A 26,127-nucleotide genomic window follows, 5' to 3' on the forward strand; every position below is an offset into this window, starting at 1 on the left:
TTTCTTTCCTTCTTTTCTTTGTATTGTATCTATATAGGAGGATGGATGTTAGCTGAACTGACTGCTAATCATTTCACAATATGTGTAAATCAAACCATCATGGTGTATGCCTTAAACTTATATATTGATATATGTCAACTATTTCTCAATAATACAGGTGGTGGTGGGGGAACCAGCAAAAGGGGATAGGGGAAGCCGAAATGAGATACCACTTCATAGCTACTAGGATAACTATTTAAAACAAAAAAAAAAAGAAGAAAAATGACAGGTGTTGGTGAGGATGTGGAGAAATTAGAGCCCTAACACATTGTTGGCAGGAATGTAAAATGGTGCAGCCACTGTGGAAAACTGTTTGGTGGTTCCTCAAAACGTTAATCATAAAACTACCATATGATCCAGCAATTCCACTCCTAGGTATAGACCCAAAGGAATTGAAAGCAAGGACTTGAGTAGATATTTGTAAACCAATGTTCATACAGCATTATTCACAATAGCCAAAGGAAATAAGACAAGTGATTATCAATGATGAATGGAAAAACAAAATATGGTACATACACACAATAGAAAATTATTCAGCTATAAAGGAGTGACATTCTGACACCTGCTACAACAAGGATGGGCCCTGGAAGCATTATGCTAATGGAAATAAGCCAGACACAGAAAGCCGAATATATGACTCCATTTATATAAGGTACTTGCAATAGGCAAATTCAAAGAAACAGAAAGCAGAATAAAGGCTATGGGGGGGGGGGGGGGGGAAGGGGAGGAGAGAAGGGGGAGTTACTGTTTAAAGGATACAGAGTTTCTGTTGGGAATCCCGAAAAAGTTTTAGGTATAGACAGTGGTGATGGGGACACAGCTTTGTGAATGTATTTGATGCCAATGAACTGTATATTTGCAAATGGGTAAAATAATAATTTTATGGGTATTTTAGTATGCATATTTTACCACAATTTAAAAAATGTGGACGAAAAGGGGGGTGGTAATATTATACACAGTGAAAAGATAGGAATGAAATAAACCAAAATGTCAGCAGTTATTTTGAAAAAAGAAATCTTTGGGTGGTCTCCTCTTTCTTTTAATCATTTTTCTCCGTTTTCTAATTTTAATTACTCTTTGGATGGAAAAAATACGTTATGTTTTTAACAGGTTTTATATTTTCAGTTTTGATATGTACATAATTCATCAGCCCAAATTTTTCCTTTTTAGGTAGAAAGTTTCTTCACATATGGGCCAGCATTTACAAAGGATTTACTTCACAAGGGACCATAAGGAAAGGAGATGGTCACTTAAGATGACTTAAAGTTCTCTGCTGCACAGAGGTAAAAGCTCATGTTCTCTTACAACCTGGTCTGGCCACCAGCCCTGGACCCCACTAGCTACAACCCATCAGGGTGGCAATCCTTTCTTTTATGGGAGTTTCTCCCCCCGCCCTCCGGGCACTGAATGAGGAGAGGAGAGGTTTCAGGTGGACAACTGCCTCTGGATATGATACAGTCCATAATTTGACCTTCAAGCAATAAATTAAAATAGGAATAATAACTTAAACATGAAGGTGAGAACCTGCCTTAAATTTAACTGATTGAAATAGCTAATATTAATTTACCCTTAATGGTACCCCAAAACCTTCCCAGAAGGTCCCGTTTATATACAAATGGTACTGACATTGTACTGGGTCTTCATGCAGGAGTCCAAAGGACCTGTTCTCCCCTTTCTGACAAGTAAATAAAACGGCAGGGAGATCAAATAACTCACTAAAAAGAAGATATAATTTTTTATCTTCCTTTTTACAGTCTCATATCCACTTCCGTTGGGAATAACAAAGTCTGAATTCTTATGCAACACTTATCTAAATGTGTCGATTTTATCGGATTGATGAATTTTGCTAACAAAAGGCAGTGCTAGGAAATCTTTTATGACATATTTGGCCCATTCACAGGGCTGGAGCTTTAATTTAACCAACTTGAGAATTCTGAGGGAGAGCTGCAGGTGTTGGATCTGAAAAAAAAAAATCATAAATGGGAAGGCATATCAATCTTTATGACGGGGAAACAAAAACACTCTCTACTTGCTTGCCCTCCACAGGCAGGAGAAGGAGAGGTGGCAGCAGCAGGATATTGTCTCGGGCTGCATAGCAAAGAGGAAGCATCGCTGTCTCCCAGTGACCGCTATTTAGTATTGATCAAAAGGCGCTGGCCCAGAGAGGAAGAGAGGAATTGATAAAACAATGAGGTTTGCCAACACTGTGTTCTCAACAAGGACATTTTCTCATTCTCTTGACCACACCAGAGTAAGTCACTCCTGTGGCCGCCTGAGCGACCCAGCGGCTTTCTGTCCCACGGCCCCACAGCACCGCTACCTCTCTGCCCTCATGGACCTGTCCTCAAGGACCGTAAGCGTAGCCAATCACTTGACAAGGCCTGTTGCTTCTCCTGTCAAAGGTCTCCCCGAGTCCCCCCTCCCCTCCCTCCACAGCCTTAACTCGGACCACACTTCTCTCCCTGAGAACACCACCAAATTGCCTCTCCCTCTCTGTTCTCGGCTCCCCCTGGATCCTCATCGCTGAGCCATCCCTTCTGCCTGCCGCCAGTCAGCTCTGCATGGGAGAACTTCTCAGCCACTTCTTGCACAAACTCTTTAAGGACTCCTTACTTTCTGTAAGACGAAATCGTAAACTCGCTGGCATGAGATATTACAAAGGTCCTTTGTGATCTCGCCTTTCCCAGTCTCCCCTCCAACAGCAAAGTCTGCCCGTCCATCTACCCAATTTTACAAGCCTCTGTGACAGAAACATCCAGTCATCCACCAAAACTCATCTCCGCCTTCAGATAACCGAGTTGCAGCTAAGCAGATGGTGAGGGGATATGTTTCCTGGCCTGACACCGAGGCATGACCAACATGAACGGGCAGGACTGAGGCCTCACCCACAGAATCTGTGGCAAGGGTGTATGCCTCTTCCAGTCCAGGCGTTCCTTATACACTGGACCCTCCTGTGAACGTGAATGCAGCACTGTCCGTGCCTGGCTTTGACCACACGGACAGGGACACACCCTAAGTGGAAGCAGGATGGAGGACACCGGGGTTTCTGAATGCTGTACACAGAAGAAACCCCCTTGTGCTCATGTTAGGAAATTACCTGGAAAATCAGCTTCTAGTCTCTTTACGCTTCTGTATTTTTTGGTCTCTTGCAACAGCATCTTAGTCTTTACTCTTGCCGCGCGCAAGGGCCAGGTGAGATCCCGCTTACTAGGACCCACAGCTGACACCCGCCTGCCCAACCTGTGTTAATGAAATGAAGCATGCCCCAGAGCCAGCTTAGACATGTGGACACTCCTCTCATTAGCAAACCTACTTGGTGTTCTCTAGGGTCTTCTGCATTTTCTTTGTCATTTTATCAATCGCTGCCTGTCTCTTCCCTTCAGCTAAGAGGTCTATTTTGTTCAGCACCACGACCAGCTTCTGGCAGGCGATCTGCCCAATCACAAGGCACTCCGCGGACTGGGTCTGCATCCCTTTGGTCACATCGATGACCAGCATCATCAGATCAATGATCTGGGCCCCTACAAGGAGAGAAAGACAAGGTTAGAAAGGGAAATGGGGGAGAGGACTCTGTAGAAAGTTGCCCAATTCCTGAGCTTCAGCAAAACCAGCCAAATTCAAGTATGAAGATAAAGATGGGTGGGATGACCACCACACGCCTCCTAGCCCCGGCCATGGGGGACGGACTCGGACCAACACGATTTCACTGAATCCTCACGACCACCATGAGGGACGGGCGTGTTACCTCATCTGGAGAGGAAGAAACTGAGGCCCGCAAAATACAGAGAGCCCACCAAGAGCCACGGCCAGCACGCAGTAGGGCTGGGGACCCCAAAACACCCTTTTACTGCATCAATCCCTTCATTTTATTCCCATCTTAGACCTGGCAAACGCCTAGAGATCTGCCCTTGACAAGACAGCAGATGGAAGGAATGGAAAACTACCGGGGAGGTGGAGGCTCGTCTCCTCTATGGCTCCTGGGTCTTCTCCTCACGGTAGTTGGGTTTAGTCATGATCCTCCCACGCATGGCTGTGTCACATCTACTCGCTTCTTTTGTCCTCTCCGTTCCAGGTGGTAGGCTCCCGTCCTTTCAAGGAGGTAAGAGCAACCCAAGGTTCAACTACATCAACGCTGAGCACCGCCAGCATGTACGTGTGTGTATTTCTATATGTGTGTGTGCGTGCGCATGTGTGTGCATTCCACACGTATGCATGCATGCCTGGCTGGGAGCATGCCCTAAATACACAGCCACACCTGAGCTGAACAACAGCAGAGGGAGGAATTACAGAGGAATCCATGAGGGGAAACCGCCCTGAGCCATGTTAGGAATACTCAAGTTAGCCAATGAAGGGAATGTGTCCTTTTTAATGGGATTTGAAGTAGTTTTACCAACAAAGGGGGCAGGAAGTTATTTTGGGGGATACAGAAATATGCAGCTATTTCCCCCTTTGCCCCAGGAGGGATTTCCAAGACCCAACTATTGTTGTGGTGAAACGGAGGAGGACTGCTCTGTGGGTGACTCTCATGACCCAAGATCATTCCTGGGGAGCGAGGGAAGGCGAGGAGGAGGGCAGTTTTCTCTGCTGGCACATTTACTGTGTGCGCTAGTCAACCCCTTAATCTCCATGACCAGTGTTTCAGACGAAGGTGGACTCACAGGGTACTTGCTTTGGCACTAAGGGCCACCAGACACCGGGGAGCCTGGCTGCACTGCTTAAGGATTCTTTCCTGGTCACCACTGACGTGCGCAGCTCCTCCAGCCTCCCCCCAGGAGAAACAATAGCATCTCCGGCTCTAGGCAGGCCTCAAAATGTCCCAGCTATCCTCCCTGGCCCTTCTGTCTGCCCTCCCAAGCCCCCTCTTCCACCTCACCCAGTCCCAGGGACTCCGTGCTGCTGTGGTCCAAGGGGCCCGGAGGGGCAAGCTGGTGCTCACAGCAGCCGGCACTGGCATCTCCCTTGTCCCACCGGGCAGCATGTGGGGACGCGGCAGGGGATGACGCTGGTTCTATCGCCTATACCTTTTAAACAACGGAGGTCTAAAAACCTCACCATCTGACAGACTCCCTCTCTTATCTACCGAATCACCAGCTCCCCTCTGGGATGCATCTCTGCTGCAGCCTCAACCCCCATGGCGCATGGCAGGCCCATGTCAGCTGCTCCCTAGCGGGAAGAGACCTGTTCTTTGCCTCAGACTTGTCCCTCTGAAATCCATCCTCCAAACAGCCTCCCAGAAGGAACTTCCTAAAACTCTATGACTGATTCATACACCGAGTCAGGGAGGGGGGTAAATCGGTATTTCTATGAAAGTCAATCGGAAAACAGCTATCAGAATTCACAGCATCTTTGACCCAGCCAAGCCCACGCACATGTGCAGCGTCCCATAGTGTAAGCAGGCTTGTTGTAGCTACAGTTGGAAACCATGTAAATGCCCATCACCGGGGGGCATGTTAAAAACAAAGAATGTTACACCCACTCCAGGAGAATACTATCCCACCATTAAAAGGAATGAAGAAGCTCTTTGTGTACCACTATGGAACAGTCCCCAAGGTAGAGCGAGTGAGAAGAACAAAGGGCAGAGCGATGTAATCCGTGTCAAAAGCAGGGGGCGGGGGGTGGGGGGGAAGGTGTGTGTGCATGGATGCTGTATGGGAGGAAGTGTTTGCTCCTCTGCACATAAAACATGTCTAAAGGAATGCAAAAGAAACAGCTAACTTTTGGTTGTTTGTCGGGAGAGCCAGGTGGCAGATGTGGGATGGGGTAGGAAGGAAACCAGACTGCGTGTTCTTCTGTACCTTTTACACAGGTGTGTAGTACCCATTCAGAAATAAATAAAATGACGTGACGTACATAAATAGATAATGAACTAAACACTGATCTGCTGTTCCCCTGCTAAGAGCCCTCGCTGTCTTCTAACTGAATGGGAGCTCCGTGCTGTGGCTTTGGGCCCCCTCTTCTACCTCACGGTCCTGGCATGTCCTCCTTGCGCTGCGCACCAGGGTGCACCTCACGGAGCCCTCCCCGGTGCTCCCTGCCCTGCCCCAGGGCACATGTGTGTGCGCACATGCACGCCCCCGCTCAAAGCCTGAGCCCAGCTCTCCCCAGAAGAGGTGACTTCTCCCCAAGCAAACCTGTCATCAGTCACAGGGCTGTGTGGGGAGGTGTTGAGGCAGAATAGGACAAAGCCCACAGGTGAGCAGAAGGAGGAGTGCCTGGGGTTCCCAGCCTATGAGCCGTTCTCCAGGAAGACTGGAGAGCCACCTTCACACGAAATGGTCCCAAGCGCCTGACCAGGTGACCCCCAACTGTAGTGGGCAAAGCTGTGCCCACAAAGCCAAGGTTACGCTATCCCAAGGATGTCTCAAGGACTTTTCCAGAGTACTTCCAACTGCCCTGGCTCCCTCTAGGACCTAAACAGCATCCCCTCCCTTACCCAAACTACCATGGACCCCCTGTACGGATGAGGAGGTGTTTGGTAACTGCCCTTGGTCACTCAGCAAATAGGTGCTAAAGGAGAGATCTGAACACTGGTGCCTGTCCTCACCTATGTGCCATGTGGCCTGTCCTTCCACATGGGGACCCATCCCCTCTCCAGCCTCTTCTCTTACTCGTCTCACTCCTCGCCCACTCCTCATTTTTACACTGAGAATCAAGGTACACTCCACGATAATTCTCACCCTTCCCTGCCCGGCTTTTGCTCCTGCCCCTCTACCTATACTTCACTCACCCCTGGCCCTTCCTCCCCAACTACCCCAATGCTCAGAGCTTACAGATCACAGGTCGGGCTGTCAATCTGGATTTGTAGGACCCAGCACAGGACCCAGCGGGCACAGCATGGGCAATCTTTCATGGACTGAACTGAGCTAATGATAGCTTGCCCCCCCCCCCCACTCTATTCACTAGGACTCTGTTCCTTTTCTCAGAGATTCAGTTCCCCATTGGTATATAAAACTACCCAGGAGCACCTTGTCTTGGCCCAGTGGCTGGAGGGGAAGAACTCGTACGTTCTACGTATTTAGCCCATCTCACTTATGATGCCTGTTGGGATCCTGGGGATAGAGATGAAACTGGCCTGACAGAGCCAGAAAGACAGGTGCAGACAAGACCCAAACACTCAGAGTGGTCAGGATTTCCTCTGCAGCCTTAATCCAGCGTCCACAAGCCGCCTTTGTTGCAGGAGCACACAGCTCCGTTCCAAAAGGCCAGGCTCTTGAGCAGACCCGCTGCCAACATCAGGCACTTCTAAGGAGACCAGAGGTCACAGCGACGTGACAGGCCCCACTGAGAACCAGGGGTCATCATCAGGCAACTGCCCGCTGCCCAGCAGCGGCTCTCAGTTACTCCCGTTGCTTCATCAAACTTTTGATCAGGCGACAGGAAGTGACATAACTGGCCCGTCTTGTCTTTTTCAAGATCCCCAGTACTTCCACAGAATGAATCAAGCAGTGTCCTTCCCAATTCCCACGAACCCAGGGTAGGAAACCATTCTGAGACGAGAGGGGCACAGCGAGCGAGTGGGCGGGAAACACAAGTCAGGAACTTGCAGCTTACAAATGACCCTCTATATTTTTCAGTCTATCAGAGTTTTTCATCTAGTTGTTCTGACTATAGATCCCTTTAAAGGTTTGCAGAATAATTATAACAGGGTTCAAGTTTCTCGGTACTTTTATAAGTTACAATTTCCAATTCTGTAGAGGATACATCTTAATCATTTCAAAAACAAAAATAAAGAAAAACTTACAAAGGTCGGCATTTAACAAAGTGTAAGTTATCTGTGAGATGTAATTTTCCTTCTGGGACTGAAGGCGGAAAACATGCGTGTGCAGAAAAAAAATGTTTCAGCCAGAGAAACTGAACATAAAACTTTAAACATTTCGGTAGCCTCAAAATCAGGTATTTAATCAAAACGTGATTTTTTTTAATCAAAAGCTATGAACATCCTAAAAAGAAGAGGATAGTATTAAATTTAAAATAAAGAAAAATGTATTTTTAACTAGTGACTTATTAAATATTCAATAAACAACGTAAATACACTGTCATCAACAATATAAAAGTGCAGTGGCAATTTATGTCCTATTATTATTCCAACCCATTCGCCGGATACATCAGACCTCCGTGGGCCCTCAGCTTCCTGGTCTCCATGAGGACAAGGGTGAGCCCAGCCAGCGGGCTGCAGTGAAGGTTAAAGGAGATAACACACGGAGCAGGTTCAGAACAACACGTCGGCCATAGGAAATCCTCCATAACGTTAGCTGCTGTGATTGTTTTTCCTTCTACAACTCCACTGTGGCAAGCACATTTGCTTCTCGTCTTAACTTTGCCATGTGGGAATCACAGAATCACAGACGGCAAAACAAAAGCTCAGAGAGGTGAAGTGACCAAGTCAGGTCAGGGGCAAGGGCTCAGTTGGAGTGATGTGAACATGGGCCCCCGGACCCCTTTCTCCCACAGCACCCTGTGTCCCTGGGCTGCAATCCTGCGCCCAGAGTGAAACGCTCACCCCTGTGCGTGGGTGGGGACTTGTGCACCAGCCCCTGTGGGTGCTGCAGAATGGCAAAGCAAGTGTCAGAAGTCCCCCTTGGAGCGTGGGGCGGGAGGAGGGGTTGCAGCTCTACAATCCCAAGGTGCCGTCGGTATTGCTGTTATTTGTATTCATTTATTCAATATATTGCTTGTTTCCCCATTTTCCAGGCAAGAAGACTGAGGCTTGGGCAGGTTAAATACTTGCCCCAGGCTATCTAGCTAGGGTGAGAAGCCAGCATCATTTTGACACCAACACAGGCTCACCTGTCCTGGCCCTGCCTCTCGGCCAGGAGGCATAGAGACTTCCATCACACTGGAGCCCGTGATTCCTCTCAAGGAGAGTCCCCCCGCGTGTGTGTCCATTTTGTGCATTTCAGTTTTCCTCCCTCTGTATCCTTCCCCCCAAAGTACAGTGGCCTGGGAACCCCCTCTCAGATTCCTACTGGCACAGGAGAGTGTACAACTGAGCACCAGGGATGTCCGTCCTGCCCTCCTCAGCACAGAATCAGAGGGTTTGGAAATGGAAGGGGCTTGGTAAAGAAGGTCCATGTGCAGGTGGGGAGCCAAGGGCCATGAGCGGGAGGAAGAGGTGAGCGCTGGGCTCGGAGGCACCCAACTGGGCATTCAAACCACAGCACCCCTGGGGGCCTCCATTTTCTCATCTGTAAATCAGAATCTAAACAAAGATGCCCACTGCAAGAGGATGGGGCGGGGGTAGGGGGCATGGAATCAAAGGGGAAGGCCAGCCGGGCACTCAGTAAGCGGAGCTACATTTAGGGCTGTTGGTGCCGAGCCAAGCTCTCAGCCCAGCCTCACATTCAGAGGCTGCTGCTCCCACCTGTCCAGGAGGCCCCCAGGCAAACACGTGGACAAAGAACTGAGGTTACTGACGAAGTTGGGGGGGGGGAGGGGAGTGGAGAAGGAAAAGCTTGCAGAGTGGTCAGACGTGCACCCACCTGGGCACAGGCGCATGTCCAACTTGCACACACTGCCCGCCAGCCCCTCTCCTCACTCTCCTTGCCTGCTTTCTTCAGGACCTGCCTCCCTCACAATGTCCCATGCTGCTGGCCAGGCCCAGAGCCTCCAGTGGGGGGACAGAAAGCCAAAGGAGACTCCAGTCACTGGAGGAAGTTCCAAGGACCATGCCCCTTGCTCCTATCAGATGACCATTTTCATGAACACCTTCAGACAGAGGGAAATTTCTTAATACTATTTACCCTCTCTGAGCTCTAGTTCCTCATCTGTAAAACAGGGATGATCACCCCACTGTGATTTCGACTGACCTGGTTGAAAATCTCAGATACGGACATAGGACAGAGCCCAGAGGGACGACATACTTGTACGTGGGGCATGTGAGCAAAGAAAGCCTTGGAGGGGGTTCTGCCCTTTAGTGGGAAGAAAGCTGCAGGAGCATGGAAGGCCACCTCACGTGCCCTGGAAGGCATGCTATGGAGAGCGGCAGGGCAGGGAGGCGGGGAGACTGAGGGGCTCGCCCCAAGCCAAGGCACAGCTTCACCCCTGCCGGCTGTGCAGCCTCAGGCACGCATGTGAGTACACCCCTTGACCTCTTGGAGCCTGGGATTCCTCCCCTATATCCTGCTGATGCCAGAGACAACACCTTAAGGTGCAGGGAGGGCATCAAGCACAGCACGTGGCCCATACTAAGAGCTCAAGAAACACAAGCTACTATCAGTATTGGGACTTGTATCATGAAGCCCAGCACAGTAAAAGCTCAAAAGGGGCCATCTCCTTCCCTGTGGCTCACATGTCCACAAGGCCCCATGCCCTTCCCAGGCAGAGAAGAGACAGTATCAACAACAGCATGGAACAAATACTAACGATACCTCCCGCGATCCAGCAGTATCCACAAGGCCCCTCACAGGGGATGAGTACCAGACCACAGCCTGGAGCACTGCATCCACCAAGGGGCAGGAAGCCCTTACTGTTTTAACCCAGTCTGCAAAGGTAGGCTCCCCCACAAACATCCCGCCAAATCCCACCAGACCAGCAGGGAGACACCTGAGCAAGAGAACTTGGGTGGGCAGGACTGGACATCTTCAACAAGTCGTCAAGGTTCCACAGCCCATTCACACAGCCTCCCTCACTCCTGTTCTCTAGGAAAATGATATGCTTCACTGAATGAACTAGAAGAACAAGCTTCGGGTGTTCCAAATACTGAAGGTAGCAAGCAGGAGTGGAGCTGACCTAGTAGGCAGCGGAACCAGCGTACCCCTTGACTGACAAGAAAGCCAACCAGAGCAGCCACAATCCAAGTGACCGCTACCATGGCTTGGGGGCTGGATCAGTGCCAGGCCCCGGGCTGAGGACCATTCACATCCCTGATTTCAAACCGACAAAGATACACCAGGCTCTAGAAAGGACACTGTTTAGCCTGCATGGTGCTTCTGGGAATATGAATGCACTGGGAAACACTTACAGTTCGAGAGGTCACATAAAATCCTTATGAATCAGCACATATGGCAATACTGGGCCTGCGCCCAACGTGGCTGAGGAGCAGCTGCCCCCTGGAGAGCGGCTATCTTTCCCAATTTTACCCTGGTCTCCACAACTCCCTACTGCCCCATACCTGGCATTTATGCCATCAGCCTGGCTCCTAACAGGCAAATGGGCTCATGACTCCAGCTTGACGTGTGTTAGCTCTGCCCCTCACCACGTCCCACGAGGAGGAGACTCTCCCATTCGAATCACGAGAAATCCGAGGTCTGGTCACACAACAGTAGCCAGCAGAGGCGGGGCTCGAACTCAGGGCTGGCTGACTTAAACATGTCTTCCTTTTCTATTGCCAGCTGCCTCTTGGCCAGGGTCCCGCATGGCCGAGTCTCCAGGGAACCCTACGGTACCCCAGGGAGGAGGCGGGCAAGGCCCTGGGGATGGGAAGAGGAAGGAGAGCGCACAAGGTGTGCAAAGGCAGACTGCCAGCGTCCTCTAGGACACGTCCAAAACCAGAAGCACGGTCCTTCAGGAGGGAACGAAAGGAGGCATTCATCAGCACCTAAAGAAACCCAGGAGGAGAACAATGGGAGCCATGTTAGCAGTGGAGGAACAGGGGAAAGAACAAAGAGAGCCCGTGTAAGAGACCCAGGAAAAAAATAAACAGCTGCGGACAAGATAGCAGACAAATAGAGGCGCTGGAGCCCCGCCAAACGGAGGAAAAGCCAAAAAACAATAAACGCTGGAGACTCGCGGCCAAACACCCACAGAGCTGAGAGAGGGCAGTGGTGCAGAATAGGACGCACCGGCCGCAGATCCTGGGTGAGTCGCCTCCCTGTCCACATCTGTCGATGGGAAAAGCACACACCTGGGACACAGGGACAGCGGGTGGCCGTCTAGATAAAACTAAGGTTGAGTCTCCACCTCATACATCACACCAAAATAAATGCCAAAGGATCAAAGCTTTCAGCATAAAGATATAAAACCATGAAAGTCCTGGAAGAAAATATGTGAGAGAATTTTTTTATAATCTTAAAAGTAAAAAAAAAAAACCAAAAAACCAAACCAAACCAAACAAACAAAAAAACAACTTAGGTAAGATACAAAACCCGGAAACACGTAAAAGAAAAAAAATGAAAGACTGACAAATTCAGCAACGTAAAAATCAGACATTCCTGCGTGGACAAAAATATGATAAAGGCCAACACGACCAGGGACACGCTACCCACAAAGGACTACTCTCCTTAATAGTTAAAAAGCTTCTTCAAGTGGATAATAAAAAGAGCAACAATCCAATCAAAAACGGCAACCGTATCTACCCATAGCTCACACTAAGCACATTCACGGAGTGCTTCCTCCTTGCCAGCCCCCTAAGCTGGTGCTTGGCACCCTGGAGATGAGGACAGATGACGGTCCCTACCCCTTACAAGAGGGACTCACCGTCCAGTGAAATAAGGGTAAAAGTAAACAATACATCTAAGACGTGAGTTTCACAGAAGGGGGGAAGATGGTTAAGTATCCTGGGGAAAAAGAGAGCAGGAAAAAAGGCTCAGGAATGTACAGGAGGCAGGTGGGTTACAATTTTAATTCAGACTGTCAGGGTGGGCCTTCCTGAGAAGGAGACATTTGAACCAGGACTTGGAGGAGAGGAGCTGGCAGTTAACCAGGGGAAGGGCATTCCAGGCAGACGGAGGGGCTGGTACAAAGACCCCATGGGGTGTCAAGGTGTCTGGGTGTCCAAGGACCAGCGAAGAGAGATGGGTGGCTGGAGGGAAGTCAGGAAACAGGGCAAAGAAAAGAAATACAAAGAGTTCAGACATATAATAAGATGCCCTACCTCACCAATAACAAGAAAATGCAAACTGAAATGACCCCAAGATTCTAGCTTTCACCTGGTGGGTTGACAAAATCATACCACAATAAAAGGGCCAGATGAGTAGTAAGGTCTTGCTCTGCCAGGCACTACTGACTGACTCCTGGAGCCCTCCAGACGACCTTCCATCACTACCCCCATTGAGAGGTGAGATTAGGTCACACGACTGGGAAGTGAGGGCTAGAATTCAGAGTCAAGCTCTGCCAGCTTCAGGGTCATGTCATCCCTCAAAACACTGACAACACCCTGCCGCTAAGAGTGTGGGGAGACAGGCGGTCCCGTCCATCTGGGACGTGTGCTGACAAGACCTCTTCTGAGGCCATTCTGGCAACAGCCATCCAGAGTGTGGATGCACAATACCCTGGGACCTGGCAACATCCCACATGCAAATGAGGTACGTACAAGGCCACTGTTGCAACATGTCTGCAGTAACCCAAACGTGGGGCCAGCCTAGCTGCCCATCGGGAGGGAGGCAGTTATGTACATCACAGTATATCCATATAACAAAACAGTACATAGCTACTAAGAAGCACAGAGCAGCGCTATGCCCTGAGTGGGAGTCTCACCAAGGCAGCGTGCACAGTACCCTGCCATTTCTATAGGCTGTGCATTAGCACGTATATGCCTGAAATCACCGTCCTTGTAATTTTTAGAAGAAGCCGGTCACAGTCATTTGTCCTGGGGAAGTAAACCAGGTAAGCAGGGACCCGGATTCAAGGGAGATCCACTTCTTACTGTCTATGCTTTTGTACCTTTTAATTTTGTTTTTCATTTTTTTTAAGTGGGCTCCACGCCCAGTGCAGAGCCCAACGCAGGGCTTGAACTCACAACCTTGAGATCAAGACCTGAGCTGAGATCAAGAGTTGGACACCGGCTGCGCCATCCAGGTGCCCCTGCATTTGTACCTTTTAAATTTCAAACCACAGGGGCTCCTGGGTGGCTCGGTCGGTTAAGTGTTGGACTTCAGCTCAGGTCATGATCTCATGGTTCGTAGGTTCGAGCCCTGCATCGGGCTTTGTGTTGACAGCTGGGAGCCTGGAGCTTGCTTCAGGTTCTGTGTCACCCTCTCTCTCTCGGTCCCTCTCCTGTTCGTGCTCACTTCCTCTCTCTCTCTCTCTCTCTCAAAAATAAACAGTAAAAAAAAATTAAATTTCAAACAACATGCATATATTACTGGTTCAAAATCAATTTGTTTTTAAAAATTTTAAGTTAAAAAAAAAAAACTACCTACCATAAGTAAAAGGACCAAAAAAAAAGTACAGAAAAACGAAAACACTGCTATTAATTTCTAGCCAGACACAGTTGCTGCCATAGGTACATAGCTCACAATGTTAAGAGAAGTGTTAAAACTCCAGACACCAGAGATATTCTCCTTAATGGAATCAGAGGATTTAAAGAATCCCGAAAACAGAACTCTCTTGCAGTGGTTAATGTTTCTTAGTGCTGTACCTACACACACATAAAAGCATCTCAGACACCATCCCTGGCATGCATCTCTCCAGCTTGGAAACTCTCCTAGTAAAGAGCCTGGACTTGATCCTGCAAGTTATGACAATCCGACGACAGGGGCAGGGGCATAAGAGAGGAGGTAGAACCCATCATGTGTGTTTAGAGGTCATAGAAATGTTCTGTGAATGACATTTTGTCCTTCCGCAAGACCGATGTAAGAACCACAGACCTGTCCTCATCCCACTCGGTCAGGCGCGCTGGAGAGAGATCCCCATGTCTGGGTGCATCAAAATCAGACAAGGCATTTGGAGATGGTCCTGAGGATCACTAAAGAGTGGAGGGTATACGGCAGTTTTCTGTACTATTACAACCGTTCTGTAGGTTGGAAATTATCTCAAAATGAAAAAGATAAACAAAATAATGACTGAAGCATCAGGAAATTGGGGAAACAGGGAAAGAAAATGAACATTCAGTGAGTGCCCAGGAATGTACCATGCACACTATTTCAATCAGTCTTCACTACAGCCCAAGAAGGAGGAGTTTATTTAATTATGCACACTTTATAAATGGAGAAACTGAGGCTTGGAGAGACCTAAAGTGACTCTCCCACAGTCACACAGCTAGCAAACTGGAGGTCTGAATTCAAACCCGGAGCAGTGTGCTACCAAACACTGTGTGGCCACAACAAGGTCGAGGGAAGAGGAAATCAGAAGCTGCCAAGTTCAGAGGTTGAGACCACATGTTCCTCATTGGAGGAGAAGACAAAGGAAGCGATCTTCAACAGAAGCATGAAGGAACTCAGGTAGATCTATAAGAGAACTTCCTGAGTGGCAGGGCTAGTAAAGATGTACACGACATCTTTATACAATCAAAGGGCTCTTTGCTGGAGGTCTCGGGAACAGTTGCGCCCTGCTGCAGGGAGGGAGGATGAATTACACCAGGGCTCCCCAACCGTGCACCACCTCCGATCTCTGCCATGCCTGTGGATGCTACTTCTGCTGTTATTTACTTAGTGTGGGTTAAGTTATTTTTTTGAACTCAAATCCATTTACATTTAAAAGAACTTGACTCGACAATAAATGCATTAAACGTGCCATAAGTAGAAGTTAACCATAAAGATGAATAAAGTGAGACACAAAGCGATGTGATGCGATGTTATTACATGCTAACGAGATAATGCTGGCTGCGGAAGCCCTGAACCTGAGGCCCGCTCTCTGTGAAAAGAGGATCGGCAAGAGCTAGTATAAGACATCCTAGCACTAACGTGAGTCTCTCTCCGACAGGCGGGAGGGACAGGATGAGAACTGGAAAAGGCACGACCTTCCAACCTGTCAGGCAGGAGTGTCAGTCATGGGCCAGGCACCGCCTTGTACCACACCACCAGGCGTGTGGCCCACCCTTAGGAGGCCCTGGAGTAAACACCATTCGCACTGCCCACCTCATGAGAGGGGCAGAGGCAGGGTCAGGCATCGCAGCCAGAGCAGAGGGGTCCACGCTCCCTCGGGTCAAAGGGCCAAAGGGGGTGCCAGCCTCTCTGCCTCCTTTCCTGATAGAGGCAGACGCATGGGTTCTGCGGGGCCACGACTCCCAACTTAATAGAAAGTTTTGCCTGTTTGCTTCTTTAAGCTACTGTGTCATAGTCTATCTGGAGTAATCTTTTTAGCTGACTTTGCACAACAGTACAACTCCTGTTCTAGAGCAGCGAAAAGGAGCAGAAAATGGAATTTGAAATGTAGAAATAAAATAATTGTGGGCCATGAGCTATAATTTGATTTCATGCTTTACAAGGAAATGAAAGAAGGCTTCCTTAAAATGTATGGTTTCTGCTCCCCCTCCTCCGTAAGCCCCCTCCCCCCACCTTTTAACCATTTTAGGATTTCCTCTAGCACCGAAGAGAAAATAGGATTGTGGAAAATGTTCAGTTCTCAAGTGTCACTGCCACTCAGGGGCAAGCTCGATTTTAATGTGAACTTCCCATTCTGGGTAAGAGGAAATTCTTCAATTAATAAACCGGGTGTGCGGAGGCCAGTCTTTAAGGTTTAATCAATTTCATCTGTACTTAGGATAAAAAGACTGACTATTCTACTTTTTTCCCCCCTCGTTTTCCTTCTTTAAAAAAATAATAAAATGAATGTTTTATTTTAAATTCTTTGAGGTTCGTATCTCCTGTTTCAGGAAATATTGTCTATTTCATGCGGTGAGTATGAAAACTCCCCCCTCCTTTTTTACTTTTGCTAAGAATCTTTTTTCAAAAATAACGAAATTATCCTCTGCCCTCATATACTATAACAGCTTGGGAGATGATACGAATTATACAGGATTCTGGCAGACACCTTGGGGTCGGTGGGCGGGGGGAGGGAAACAGAGACAAATCACCAAATATGGATGCAAGAGCTTCTTCTGGACAGTAAGAGGTGGACATGGGAATGTAAATTATGAGGAAAACCCGTCCTAAGGCGGCCGAGGCCAACTTCACAGTCAGTGATGTCTGGGAGGCCCAACACAAACCTCCCCAAGAAAGAGACCCTGCTCCGTGGGTCATCCTGTCTCTCTCAGGTCTCTCAGCCAGGGGTGGGCACAGGAGGGTGGCTCAGAATCTCAGAATCAAACCAGGGACCTCCCAACAGCAGCACAGAATAAATATTCAGATTTGGTGATCAACCAGGAACAACAGGACTTTACGAGGGATGAAGAGTTCCTGAGTCCTCCTTAAGTGGTCACTCGACACTCTGGGTCCGCTCAGGTGCCGGGGCAGAAGTTACAGTCAGGTCCCGCAGTGGAGAGTTCAAGAGCACAAGCTTTGCAGAGGGGCAACTCAGATTTAAGTCTGAATCTCTACTTGCCTTACCAGCTGCTATGTCTTTCACATCCCACCTAAATTCTCTGGGCCTGTTTCTTCACCTGTGAAATGGAGATAAAACTAGTGCTAATCTTTTAAGAAGCTATGTACCTCACACAGTGCTTGGAACAAAGAAGGCACCTGATCCACAGGAACGGGAGGACCCAGCATTACGGGGACCTGTATCCCAGTGTATCCCAAGTCTTCCCAATGCTTTGATCAAGGTGCCCTGGGGAAAATGCTACTTGTTTTTTTTTTGTTGTTGTTTTTTTTTTTTTAGGTTTATTTACTTATTGAGAGAGAGAGAGAGAGAGAGAGAGAGAGAGAGACTGTGAATGGAGGAGGAGTAGAGAGAGAAGGAAAAGAGAGAGAATCCCCGACTCAGGCCTTGATCTCACGAACCGTGAGATCATGACCTGAGCCTAAATCAGGAGTCAGTCAGCCACTTAACTGACTAAGCCACCCAGGCACCCTGAAAATGCTTTTTAACTCAATATTTTCACGAAAAGTCTATAATCCTAGGGCCCTGTCGATGTGATTTCCAATGTGAAAATGAGCAACAGAGGCTCACAGTTCCTAACAGAGCCTACCAGTCATCGAAGGTCTAAACTTTGCAGGCCATAGACCCAGGCAACAGCCCAGCTACACATGAGAAACCTGCGGCTCAGAAAGTAAACTAAGAGCTCACTAAGTGTGAGAGGAGGGCAAGGAGCAGGGGAGAGAAGACAGGAGAAGGAGATGGAGGCAAAAAAGGAAGGGAGGTAGGGGCGCCCGGGTGGCTCAGTCGGTTAAGCGTCTGACGTCAGCTCAGGTCATGATCTCGCGGTCGGTGAGTTCGAGCCCCGCGTCGGGCTCTGTGCTGACAGCTCGGAGCCTGGAGCCTACTTCCGATTCTGTGTCTCCCTCTCCCTCTGACCCTTCCCCACTCACACTCTGTCTCTGTCTCTCAAAAATGAATAAACCTTAAGAAAAAAATTTTTAATTAATTTTTTTAAAAAGGGGAGGGAGGAGCAGAGAGAGTGCAAGCCTATGGCTAGCTGGGTGATGGTGGAGCCAGAGCCAAACTTGGGTCTGCCTGATCTGAGGCCCATTTCTGTTCCACCAGGCCTCCTTCCTGAAGTGGCACCCGAGAGGATTTCTCTTAAAGACAGCTCCCTGTGACCCCAAGGGAAACTCTGCAGGAAGCTTTACCAGGTGGCTTTCCATCCCCAGGAGCAGGCGGTCCCTGGGTCTTACATCACACACATCTCCCATTCCTATGAGAGCTGTGAGAAGAAACACACGTCTCAGGGTGCAGCTCAAGGTGAGAACGCCAAATGTCAGGGAAGGGCGTGGAGGGGCAGGGGGGAGACACACGTAGGCTTTGCAGGGAACATGCTGGATCCCACTTCAGCCTCCCCCACCTACATGCCTAGTGAGACCCGCCCAAGGCCTTTACCTCTCTGAGCCTCCGTCTCTCCCACATGCAACATGGGGATTATTCACAGGGCAGCGTGGGGCTCACAGATCATGAATGCAAACCTCATAACTCAGGGCCCGGAACACAGCAGGTGCTTAACTACGGAAGTGATAATGATCAGTGTTCTTGGGTGTGAGTTCTCATTCTCACAAATTCTAGCACTGGACAAAGGCCCACCTGAAATGGAGACCGTGAGGAGCAGTGTCCCCAAACGTCAAAGCCCGCAAGGCCTGGTGGGCACCTGAAAGTGAGTGACATGGGCTAGGTGCAAGATAAGGTGTCAGTCCAAAGGGGACGGAAATGCCTGTGCCCCAGCTAGAAGGGACAGTTTCTCCTCAGCCCCAGCCCATGTGGCCAGACAGGAATGTTGGGCCTGGAGTTGCCAGATCTTCCGATTTTTCAAGAGAAGCCAAAAATCTGGACTATTATATGAAATTTGCCAATTTTTAAATGTTGACAACCAATTTAAAAAAATGTTTAAACCGTGTGGCCCAAACAAAACATGGCCATGGGCCAAAACTGGCCCGCAGCTCCCCAGTATGAGACCTATGGAGTGCATTTTCTCCAGAAAGGAAAGTTGGAAGAAACAATAAACATCCAGCTTCTTTGTTACCTTTTTGAATCAGAAAAGCACTCAGAATCAGTCTGCTGAGCTGGGAGGTTTGACAGCCCCACGGCCAATGGCCTCTGTGTCCCACATTTGGCCTTGATGGGGGTGGGGAAGGTGGACACCAGGAAGGGTTCATCCTGGAAGAAAAGGGCGGTGTGACCTCTGGTGTCACCAGGCCCTAGAGGACCAGAGCAGGGGACAAGAGACAACGGGCTTGGGGTCAAACCTCGGCTTGAACCTGGCCCCCACTGGGCCACAGGGCAAGGACGGTTCCTCTCCGACCTCAGCCCCCTCCAGGCTGGACAAGGGACAGTGCTGGCCTCCCCACACCCCGACATTCTGACTAGACCCTTGCCTACTGCAACCTTCACACACAGCAACACCATATAAACATGGGGACAACAGAAATAGCGCCCACTTCAGCATCGAAGCAGTTCACACCATCTGTCCTGTTATTTTCTCTCTGGTGGAGTTTCTTTGTATGGTTTCAAGCACTCCATACTGAGTCTCAAAATACCCCCAGTGAGTAGAAAGTCTGAGAAAAACTTAACGCAATGATTTTCCTGGAAGAACGGAGCAGGAAAACCTCAGAGACACCAGCTGGAATTTCCTGCAGGGCAGAAGTTATCCTGAGTCTCTGGTATAAGCTCTTTCCTTAAAAATTGAGCGTTGTCTTCAGAGCCAACTCTTAACGAGGTGCTTCTTATGAGTGAGGCACTCTTGTAAGTGCTGTGTATGATTGATTAGCTCATTTAATTCAGTCCTAGGATGTAGGTGCTTTTAGCAACACCCCCTTTTTGCAGATGAACACATCAAGGCACAGAGTGTAAATCACTTGCCCTAAATCAAAGTGGCAGACACAGGCACTCTGAGCCCAGAGTCCTGGTTTCTTTAAAAAAAAAAATTTTTTTTAATGTTTATTTATTTTTGAGACAGAGAGAGACAGAGCATGAAGGGGGAGGGGCAGAGAGAGAGGGAGACACAGAATTCGAAACAGGCTCCGGGCTCCGAGCTGTCAGCACAGAGCCCGACGCGGGGCTTGAACTCACGGACCATGAGATCATGACCTGAGCCGAAGTCGGATGCTTAACCGACTGAGCCACCCAGGCGCCCTGAGTCCTGGTTTCTAAAGGCTCTGTGTTACCCTGCATGGCGAAGGCAGTGGGAAAACCAGTACTCCCACTGAGGAACAGAGAGGAGGACAAAGGGTTGGGCCCCTACCTCCAGCAGCATACCTCCCAGCCCCATCCAGCACTCCCTACACCTCCTCACATTCCCTGCTGCGGCCGTGTTCTTGCCCACCCCAGCAACTTGGCAAGAAGACAGGGGCCTGAAGCACTCTTTTCACCCCGTCCCATCTCCTGGCACTTCAGCTTTCCGATTTCAGCTCAGACGCCACCTCCCAGGTATTTTCCCAACTCTCTTGGGTCTGGACGAGGTGGCCCTGTCTGGGGTTCCATGGTGCCCACACCGCCCAGAAGAGCCCTGTCCTGCAATTCACTGGCTTCCCTACAGGCTCAGCCACCGGAACAGGGACCGGGCTGGCTTCTTCCCACAGAATCCCTCATACCCAGCAGCACACAGCAGGTGCTCAACAAATATTTACGGAGTAAAAAGAACTGGGAGGCCAGAGAGGACTGAGCCTTCTAAATTACTTACAATGTCCCCTCTATTAGCAATTAATAGATTCTTCTCTACTCTTCAGCAGTGACATTCTAGCGCACTCCAAAAAAGTATGTGTGCTTTTGCTCAGAAACAGAAAGAGAAGGAAGAAAAGCTGAGCGACGGAAGCAACTGTGCCAAGGCCAGGACTGCATGCCATGAAGATCAGGCGGCCCAGGTCCCAGGGGCCACCAAGGGCTGCATTCACTTGGAGAAGACTCAAGCAAACCCCAAGCGGGGGAGGACAGGTCCTCACACATCCACTTTACAAATGAAGAAACTGAGGCTCAGAGTGGTAACGAGTCGTCCACTGCCGCCAAAGGCAGTTGTTCTGGGGAACAATGGTTGTCGCTGTGGCCACAGACAAACGGGCCCTTGTAGAAATGGGTCCTGGGGCCCCAGAGAGCCCCTCCTCTGAAGCACAGAAACCAAGGCAAGGCATTCCGGACTAACCCCGGGCAGAAGGTGCTGGAAGGGCAAGGCCCATCTGCAGCTCCACCGAATGAAACGCTGAGTTTGAGGAGTCATGAGCCTGAGAGAGTGGACTTAGGAAACTGTTTACTGGGGAAACAGGAGGAAAAAAGGAGAAAAGAAGGGGGGAAATCGACCATAAAAAGTAAGTAAAATCAGCAGAATTCCTTCATGAAAAGGGTGGAATTAGCATATGGCCTCAGCTGCCAAGTGAGGCCATTGAAGCAAGCAATGTAAATGAGTTCAAGATACAATTAGACATTTTTCTGGACGGAGACAGAGGGGACTGAAGAAGGCATGGCAGGTCACATTTCAGATGGAGCAGCAGGAACACATTTCACTGCAGAGCCCACCATGTGACAGCCCTGAGCGAGCGGCTGCAGGGACGGGGCACAGAGGCCAGGCCGGGCTAACGTCCCAGGCAAGAGTGCCCACACCGGGGGGTGGGGAGGGGCGGTGGTGCTGTCCATCCCCACTACTGGTTTCCCGAGGTGCCTCATACAGGACCTGCGAACCAGCCACCCGTTTATTTTAGTGAAATAAGAGTTCACTGCCATTCCACTCCACACACCTGTATGCGGTTCCCTGGACTGGGTCCCAGTCCCTGCCCTCAAGGAGCTCACAGTCTGATAGGGGAGGCACACACAAGCCCGGAATAACAACAGAGGGAAGTACATCCAAGTAAGACAAGGAGTTTCTGCTAAGCAAGCACAGAAGGGGAATTTAGCAACTGGAGGGAGGGAGGAGTCCGGAAAGCCAAGGGGAGAGGCCGTTCCGGGCAGAGGACACAGCAGGACGCTACGGAAGCCCCAGCTGCCAGTGTCTCACAGAGGATGCTGAGCACGCAGTTCCCCCAGGATCTTTGGGGAGAGGGCCAAATCACCTCAAGCTTTGTGAAAAAGGACGGGATGACCAGAGGCGCCAACTGCTGGCCCATGGACCAGATATGACTCAACGGCAACAGCTGTTCCCAATCTTCTCCAGAGTGCAGCACATGTGGCCCACCCAAGGAACAGACAAGGCCGGGTCCTTGTGAGGGACACAATTTATTAGGCCCTCTCTAGCCCAATTGGTCCTGATGTCCTCCTTTATGTGGCTCACCACATGGGCCGTCTAGCTTCGTCAAGCTCCCGGGCCCCAGTTCCCTTCTAGGTGAAATACATGTTTACTGCAGTCACTCCAAAAGGACCACAGACATTTGCTTTGTGTCCTCAGCGCACTCGATGGTGAAGAGCATTTCCATGGCCCCTGCGCTCCAGCCCCAACCCTGAGCAGGGTTCTGTCCCCTGCATATCCTAAGAGTCAGAACAACCTCTGCCCACCTCTTGCATCAAAGAACTGGGTCTCTGGATATGAAACCAGAAATGATCTACACCACTCTGAGAAGAAAATGAGGTACTTCCTCGTCTAGCCCAGCACCCAGTCCATGAAGTGGCCTCACACCGCACCAGGTGGAGTGACAGCACACAGGGCAAATGCACGGCACCATCCTTCCGTTCTTCTCTCCAGAGCCCCATAAAAACTGGGCCCCTGGCCACCAGACCACCTTGTACAACAGCAAGGGAGAGAGAAAAGGGCTGTAGGAGGTGCTCAGCAACGGGGGGCAGGGGAGGGCAATGGCTGGTGCTGACTCTCCCTGTCTGGCAGAGAGAAACAGGATTATGCTCACATTTATCATCAACCACTCTGCCTGGCACATGCTGGGGACACTTTTACCTACATTCGCATAGTTCACAACAACCCTTCAAGGTGAGCCCAGTAATTCCATCTTCCAAAGGCAGAAGCTGGATCAGAGAGGTCAATGAACATGCCCAAACACACAGTGAATGAACAGCAAAGCCAAGACCCCAGAGGCCATGCCATGCTCCTCCCTGTAGCCATGTGTCCTCATTTTAGGGGGCCTTGTGACAGCCACTGTTCCTGCCCCAGGAGGAGGGCCTCAAGAGTAGACACAAAACCAAAGAAGAAACTACACTGGCCAGGGCTGGTGCTGGAACTGCCTCACCATGGCAACCAGCTCCATCTTTTTTTTTTTTTTTTAAGTTTATTTATTTTGAGAGAGACAGAGACAGTGTGCGTGGAGGAGGGGCGGAGAGAGAGGAGAGAGAGAGAATCCCAAGCTGGCTCTGCGTGGGGCTCAAACCCAGAAAGCTGTGAGATCATGACTTGAGCTGAAACCAAGAGTCGGACGCTTAACAGACTGAGCCGCCCAGGCACCCTGCATCGCTTACAATTCTTGAAAGAAGAGATACATACTGCAAATGATTTCACTAAAACTAAGAAAAAAACCATGGAACAAACAACCAAAACCAGGAAGGCAACTCAGAGCAGGGCTTCATTCTGGAAGTCAGAAGCTTGAGAAATTCAGGCTTCAGTATGTTTATTGAGATACGAAGTCACTACTGGTTAAACCAATACTAGCTCTAAGGAAAAATAAGCTGTCGACTTATGCAATTTTAAAAATCAGAGAGAGGGGCGCCTGGGTGGCTCAGTCGGTTGAGCGCCGACTTCGGCTCAGGTCACGATCTCGCGGTCCGTGAGTTCGAGCCCCGCATCGGGCCCCTGTGCTGACAGCTCAGAGCCCGGAGCCTGTTTCAGATTCTGTGTCTCCCTCTCTCTGACCCTCCCCCATTCATGCTCTGTCTCTCTCTGTCTCAAAAATAAATAAACGTTAAAAAAAATTTTAATAAAAAAAAAAAATAAAATAAATAAAAATCAGAGAGAGAAAATCACATAGAAAGTAGGAGAAATAAAGAATACAGCAAGGAAGCATAGAAAATGTTTTGAAAAAATAGAATATGGTGACAAAAGACCAAAAATGTAATAATAAATGTAAAAGGGATATGGTAACCTATTAAAAGGATGGGGCTTTCAAAATACAAAATAGAATCCTCTTTTGATGTCTTTGGTTGGGTGGCAGCATTTGAAATGATTTCTTCTCCCCCCCCCCCCCCCCCCCCCGCCCAGGTGTATTTTCTGATTTTCTCACAATGAACACAGGCACATGCACAGGCATTTCATGTTGCTTTCAATGGGCCAGGCATTGGCCTAAGCACTGCACAAAGATTATCATACAACAAGCCTAGGTTGTTATTACATTTTCCATTTTACAGATAGGAATATTGAGACACAGAAATCAACCTTTCATTCTCTTAGCTAATCAAAGTATAATTTTGTACATAAGCCTTGGCAAGTAATTGGTAATATATATCATAAATGGTGAGTTGCACAAGTTGAAGAAAGGTCCCCAACAAGACTGCCCTCATTTCAGACATCAGCCACCAGTTCAGGGGTTCCCAGGCCACATGCATTTCGGATCCACTGGCTACAGATCTGAGTGGTCCTCACAACACCCCTCACGTTAGATACTTCACAAGAACAACTCACAGAACTTAGGAAGTATTACACTTACAATTACAGTTTTATTATGAAGGGATTTTTATGCAAATCAGAACCAGCCAAACAAAGAGACACATAGGGCAAGTTATCTCTCCCCAAAGAATTGGGACATATCACCCTCCTGGCATATCAGACTGTTCACTAACCAGGAAGTTCCACTGAACCTCAGTGCCCAGAGTTTTTATTGGGGTTTCATCAACAGAGCTGTGCCTGATTGAAGCATTGGCCATGAGATGAACACAATCTCCAGCCCCTCGCCTCTTCCCAGAGGTCAAGAGGTCAGACTGGTGTCTCTGGCCCAAAGCCCCAACCCTCTAATCACATGGATGGTCTTCCAGGCATTACCAGCACATCCTAATTCTTCTCTCTCTCTTTTTTTTTTTTTTAATTTTTAACATTTATTCAGTTTTGAGAGACAGAGAGAACAGAGTGTGAGTAGGGGAGGGGCAGAGAGAGAGGGAGACAGAATCCGAAACAGGCTTCAGGCTCTGAGCTATCAGCACAGAGCCTGATGCGGGGCTCAAACTCGCTGACCGTGAGATCATGACCTGAGCCAAAGTGGGATGCTTAACCAACTGAGCCACCCAGGTGCCCTTAATTCTTCTCTTTAGAGAAGGTGTGGTCCAAGGGCCCACCATGAACAACAAGGACACTCCTATCACTGGGGAAATTCCAACAGTTTTAGAAGTTCCATCTCAGGAATGCAGGACAAGTATCGGAGATAGCTAGGGGCACCTGGGTGGCTCAGTTGGTTAAGCGTCCAACTTTGGCTCAGGTCATGATCTTGAGGTTCATGGGTTCAAGCATTGGGCTTTGTGCTGACATCTCAGAGCCTGGAACCTGCTTTGGATTCTGTGTCTCTCTCACTCTGTCCCTCCTCCGATTGCACGTGCTCTCCCTCTCAAAATACATAAACATTAAAAAAAATAAGATAGCTAAAATATGTTCAGATATAACTGTCTTCCATTCCCTCCCACCCCCACTGCAGCCTGTAAGTTCCTATCTATTGATGAACCTATCTCATTTCTCATGTGTTCTAAAGAATAATCTGAAATGCCAACAAATGCTGATTATAGTGTTATTAGACTACAAAATATTATACACAATGCATATATTCATCAAGAACAGTGGATAAGCATAGGAAAGCAAGACAATAGAGCCACTAAATATGTTTTCAAAGAATACTTAATGATATAGAATAAGACTCATGGTTCAAAAAACTTTCTAAATCAGGGTCTAAAATTCTACATTCAGTGGGGTTCCTACTAGAAAAAAGAATATGTCAAAATATTAACAGGAATTATCCTGAGTAAACTACATTCTTATGTCCTCTTTATATTCCCTTCTATTTT

At 48.9% G+C, this 26,127-nt stretch overlaps 1 protein-coding gene across 3 annotated transcripts in view; it reads right to left on the minus strand.

Moving 5' to 3' along the window:
- EEFSEC (eukaryotic elongation factor, selenocysteine-tRNA specific) overlaps positions 1 to 26,127 on the minus strand; it is a 249,055-nt gene that overhangs the window by 158,788 nt on the left and 64,140 nt on the right. For 2 of the 3 annotated variants that reach the window (XM_060631918.3, XM_060631920.3), the window contains exon 2: positions 3,353 to 3,560. In XM_060631918.3, the coding sequence (XP_060487901.1) occupies positions 3,353 to 3,560 (208 nt within the window). Of the gene's footprint in view, positions 1 to 3,352; positions 3,561 to 3,983; positions 4,108 to 26,127 lie in introns of those variants that run through there. The other variant, XM_060631921.3, reaches the window with a different exon arrangement.

This window comes from Panthera onca, chromosome A2 (genome assembly GCF_046562875.1).
Source record: "Panthera onca isolate mPanOnc1 chromosome A2, mPanOnc1 haplotype 2, whole genome shotgun sequence".
NCBI lineage: Eukaryota > Metazoa > Chordata > Mammalia > Carnivora > Felidae > Panthera > Panthera onca.